Genomic DNA, 5,770 nt, shown 5'->3' with positions numbered 1-5,770 from the left:
TGAGAAGCGTTTTTGGTTCTTATGTTGAAAAGTACTTGAAACCTCTTATTTTCTACTCTAAGAAAGATAAAAAGAAAGAAATATTTAGGAAATCCCACCACTACCGGGATCCCACTACCATTAATTTTTTTTTCTTTCAATTTCTTTATGTCTATATATCGTTAAAATGAACTATAAATAAAGACAAAATAAATTAATATGATCTTAATATGAACTTTAAAAGGCGAGTGCAAAATCTAAAAATAAAAGAAAATAGAATCTGAAAATAAAAGAAAATAGAAATCTGAAAATAAAAGAAAATAGAAATCTGAAAATAAAAGAAAATAGAAGTAAGTTTAATCACTATTTAACTATACTTTTATAGAACATGAAATTAATTATGAGAAAGTAAGAACAGCACATTTTCTACTTCACACAATTTTTTGTTACTTAAATTTATGTGGATTATATGTTTTTAACTATATCAACAAATACATTATAACTTTATTTTATATAAGAACAGCATTTTTGTTTTTTAAATTTAGAAGAGTAGAAATTATTGAAATATTAATAAAGTTATTTACATGACAGTTGAAAATAAGAGTCATCATTATTCTGGACAAATACAAGGGTTGGGTATTACTTTTAACTACAATTGACTGGACTATATCATATCAGCCAATTACTCTACTTTACAACATATAAGATCCACTGTTTTTTTCTTTTTTTTTTCTTAAGGGAATATGTATGTGATCCTCTTATTCCATTACTTATTGGAGATACATTGTGTGTAGAAATTAATTTTATATTAATATTCCATAAAAATTATATATTTCGTTAGTAAATTTATAAATTTTTCCTTTATCAATATTTAAACTATGATACTTTCACTTTTTGAATATCTTCAAAATAGTTGAGTTGCTCAACTCCATAGCAATTTTTCGTTAGAACAGTGTAAAATTGATTTCACTATTAATATATCCCCATTAAACTCTACCTTTTTTCTTTGACAAACCCATGAAACTGTACTTTAATCCCATTTGACCGCCGCAAATGAAATATTCGATTACGTTGATATATACTTTATTGAGGTATCTGGAATATATTAAGCAGCTCATAAAAATAGAACAACAAGCGTTTGTAGTCCAACGGTTAGGATAATTGCCTTCCAAGCAATAGACCCGGGTTCGACTCCCGGCAAACGCAATTCTTTTTTCTGTTTTTTATATAATTCAAGCCAACGACGTTATGGGCGGATACCTTTTTGATATGTCACATGGTAAAGGATTCATCAATGGAATAATTACAAGTTGAAGCAACCTCTTAAAAACAATCACAATTCACATCGTCTGCAATACTATGTTATAACTAACTACTATTGTTGAGAATTGAGATATTACTAAAACATCACTTGAACAATGCTAAACGGATGAATAACATCATTAGAACATGACATTTTCTTCTCAATTGAGATGGACCCCTTATGACTTTGCTTTGTGTCTACAAAAATGCTTAAAATCAAAAGCCTTGAGACCTGGCAAACAGGTCCATGCCATGTTGCTCACAACTGGAATGAACATGAACATCTTGTCTTTGAGTGCCAAACTTGTTGGAATGTATTCAAGTTGTGCAGACCTAAATTCAGCAAGGCTTTTGTTTCAAAAAATTGAACATCCAAATGTTTTTGCATTCAATTGGATGGTTTTGGGTTTGGTTTATAATGGGTACTTTGATGATGCATTGGTTTACTTTCGTTGGATGCGTGAGATTGGTCACATTGGTAATAAGTTCACTTTTGCTATTGTTCTTAAAACATGTGTTGGTTTAATGGATGTTAACAAAGGGAGAGAAGTTCATGCAATGATTTATGAAATGGGTTTTCAAAATGATGTTTCCATTGGCAATGGTTTGATAGATATGTATTGTAAATGTGGAAGCATTTCTTATGCTTGTAGGGTGTTTGAAGAAATGCCTGAGAGAGATGTTGCTTCATGGACATCAATGATTTGTGGGTTTTGTAACGTGGGGGATATTGAGCAAGCATTGGTGTTGTTTGAGAGGATGAAGTTGGAAGGATTAGAGCCAAATGATTTCACGTGGAATGCTATCATTGCTATGTATGCTCGTTTGGGAGATAGCAAGAAAGCTTTTAGTTTCATGGAGAAAATGAAAAAAGAGGGTTTTCTTCCTGATCTTGTTGCATGGAATGCGTTGATTTCTGGCTTTGTACAAAATCATCAATTTAGTGAAGCTTTTAATTTGTTTCGGGAGATGCTAGTTTTAAGGATTTGTTCTAATCAAGTAACTATTGCAGCACTTCTTCCTGCATGTGGATCAGTAGGTTCTGTTAAATGGGGAAGAGAAATTCATGGATTTATATGCCGGAAAGGGTTCGATGCCAATGTTTTCATTGCAAGTGCTCTTATTGACATGTATTCCAAGTGTGGTAGTTTAAACAACGCTCGAAATGTATTCGACAAGATTAGTTGTAAGAATGTTGCATCATGGAATGCAATGATTGATTGCTATGGTAAATGTGGCATGGTTGATTCCTCCATGGAACTGTTTACGAAAATGCAAGAAGAAGGATTGCAACCAAATGAAGTTACTTTCACATGTATTCTTTCAGCATGCAGCCATAGTGGTTCAGTGGAAAAAGGTTTAGAGATCTTCACATCAATGAAAGAATGTCATGGGGTTGATGTAAGTAAGAAGCATTATGCTTGTGTTGTTGATCTCTTCTGTCGTTCAGGAAAGATAGTAGAAGCGTATGAATTTCTTAAGGCCATGCCAATACAAATCACAGAGTCAATGTCTGGAGCTTTTCTAAATGGGTGCAAAATCCATGGAAGAAAAGACCTGGCTAAAAAAATGGCTGAGGAAATAATGAGACTGCAGTTAAAAGGGTCTGGTGGCTTTGTTACACTATCAAATATTTATGCTGGTGATGGTGATTGGGAAGAGGTTGGGAATGTGAGGAAGTTGATGAAAAAGAGAAATGTCAATAAGTGTCCTGGTTTTAGTTGGCTTGAAAAGCCATGTGAGATTCTTGAAGAAAAGGAAGAGAAAGAAGGGACCATTGGGTTGAATATATGACAATATATAATGTGAGTGTAATTTATTCTTCAACATCTAGCTGCAAATATATCGTCACTATAGCAACTAGCAAGATCTACTGAACTCACTTGGGTTCATATACTAATTCTTTACTAATTTCTGGATACAGGAGTAACCAAGTTTTGTATTTTACTTGTTTTGACTGAATTAACTTATTGGTTTATCTACTCTTTATGCTCCCCGAGAATTTTAATTTATGGATATAGCAGAGACTAACTTTAACTTCTGTTCCTTATCTCCTTGTTTTAAATCTGTAACCTTGTTCTTGATATAAATAGGACAATTTTTCATTTTACTTTCCATTAGATAGTTGTGAGTCTTGTACATGAAGAGTTGAATACCTCTGATTCTGTTGTCCTGATTGATTTTGTAGATATTTAGATAATGTTTTCTACTTCTCTTACTTCCATGCGTGCAGATTTGGAATTATTACGTTTTAAGTTTATTACTAACAACTTTTTAACGAAGAAAATGAGTTATGAAATATAGAGTTTAAGTGCCTTGTGCGTTTTCCTTGTTTTAAAAAAAGAAGAAATTGTTTAAATGCTTATATGGTACTACCTTAACCTTTGGTTTACATAGAGTATTGTAAATTATATTATGCTTTATTTTATGCAAAAAAATATTCTATTGTTTGTTGGGAGAAATTTTCAAGTTGATATTGTCCATCATAGCCAGTGTCATGTTAAAGGGCAAGACTAGAACACATTTTTTCCCCTTTGGTGAGCGAACTGTCATATGTTATTATGATCACCGTGATTTAACCTTATCATTAACTTTGACCTCTCCATAAATGCTTCACTCATCTATATAATAATCGTGGGTTCTCCCTTAACCATGTGAGAGATGTATTTATATATTTCCTAAATCCTAAAGTAAAAACCGAACCAAATGCTGCCAATCCAAATCATGCAGCAAGGAAGTCCATTATGTAGCATCTAACAAAATCCCAAAAACTTAATATAAAATAAAAGTCTCAATAACCAGCTTCCTCTATATATATACACCCCAATCCAAATCCTGCAAAAACCTTAATGAAGCAGCTCATGCCATATTGAAACCAATGGGACTCCAAAGATACTCCAAGCAGTGACAGGATGGCCAGTACCACCCCACTCAGATTTGTAAGCTAGCGACAACACCAATTTTTCATGGTTTGTCTACGGAGAAGTGTCATGTATAGTCTACAATAAATTGATACTTGAAAATTGTTTGAAATTCTAAAAACTGCTGATGTCATTTTTCCACAAGTAGAAATTCATGATATAGTATTCATCTTTACAATTGAAACGATAATCAAATCTAAGTTTAGTTCGACAAAAATAAATAAAATGAACAATGGTACGTCAAAAGTAAACTTTAATTTTTTTCTTCCAATCAATGATATAACTGACTAAAAAGTTGAGGTAGAGAATCTTGAATTTCTACTTAAAGGTGACAACTTCCTGCTTTCAAATGCCAATCTGTTATATCTATTATCTATCTATTATATATATTTAAAACAGACTCTCATGTCAACTCTCATGCCACCTCATAGTATTTCTTCCACATGTGCAAACATATCTCACCTCAACAAAAAAGCTTATGTGTACGCCTTAGAGAGTTCTCTTTTGTTTTTATGTTTCACCTCATTTTTTCTAATTAGTTTCTAAATAATTTTTTTTCTAATTTTTTTAATGACTTCCTCCAACAATTTCTTCTTCCCTCTTGTGTATGTCCCAGTCATTTGCCATCCTTGCAAAATCATCTTCTTCTTCGAAATTGCGGACTCTACTCCAAAGGTACACTGAAAGAGATATAGGTTGGTTCGTTTCAACAAAAAAAATTCTTCTCTTTGTCTATTTCTAATTTTGGTGTCATGTTCACCTCATTTTTTTCTACTTAGTTTCTAAATAATTTTTTCCTCTTTTAATTCCTCTAATCCCTAATTTTTTTAATGACTTCCCAGTCATTCGCCATCCTCACAAAATCATCTTCTTCTTCGAAATTGTCGACTCTACTCCAAAGATACACTGAAAGAGGTATAGCTTGGCCAAAGATGCACTGAAAGAGGTATAGCTTGGCCAAAAGATACACTGAAAGAGGTATAGGTTGGTTGTTGCAACAAAAAAAATTCTTCTCTTTGTCTATTTCTAATTTCGGTGCCATGTTCACCTCATTTTTTTCTACTTAATTTCTAAATAATTTTTTCCTCTTTTAATTACTCTAATCCCTAATTTTTTTAATGACTTCCCAATCATTCGTCATCCTCGCAAAATCATCTTATTCTTCGAAATTGCCGACTCTACTCCAAAGATACACTGAAAGAGGTATAGGTTGGTTCTTTGCAACAAAAAAAATTATTCTCTTTGTCTTTTTCTAATTTTGCTGTCATAAATTCAATTATATTCTATACAATCTTTGAAATCAATTTGGCTCATAGTGACTTAATGCTATGTATAGTTTCTTACATGAAATTCTATCACTGCGACTATCCAGGAAATCCAAGTTGGGATGGGACCGGCCGGCAAATTTCGCTACCCATCATACCCAGAGCAAAATGGTACATGAAAAATTCAAGGAATTAGTGTTTTTCAATGTTATGACAAGGTATATTTATACATCAATATTTTTTCCATCTCTCTTCTAAACTCTTTTCCTTCTTTAGTTGTTTTTAAGTGTCACTTTGCTTTGT

General features: G+C 32.4%; 1 protein-coding gene and 1 non-coding gene across 2 annotated transcripts; both read left to right on the top strand.

Moving 5' to 3' along the window:
• Positions 1-1,113: 1,113 nt before the first annotated feature.
• Positions 1,114-1,185, top strand: TRNAG-UCC (transfer RNA glycine (anticodon UCC)). The gene has a single exon. It is a non-coding gene; the product is annotated as a tRNA-Gly (tRNA).
• Positions 1,186-1,428: 243 nt separating this feature from the next.
• On the top strand, positions 1,429-3,075 carry LOC101513625 (pentatricopeptide repeat-containing protein At5g59600-like). The gene has a single exon (XM_004485872.3). The coding sequence runs from the start codon at positions 1,429-1,431 to the stop codon at positions 3,073-3,075; it is 1,647 nt and encodes a 548-aa protein (XP_004485929.1).
• The last annotated feature ends 2,695 nt before the right edge of the window (positions 3,076-5,770 follow it).

This window comes from Cicer arietinum, chromosome 1 (assembly GCF_000331145.2).
Source record: "Cicer arietinum cultivar CDC Frontier isolate Library 1 chromosome 1, Cicar.CDCFrontier_v2.0, whole genome shotgun sequence".
Taxonomy (NCBI): Eukaryota; Viridiplantae; Streptophyta; class Magnoliopsida; order Fabales; family Fabaceae; genus Cicer; species Cicer arietinum.
Note: the sequence above shows the minus strand (reverse complement) of the source record. Positions and strands in the feature narration are given on the sequence as shown.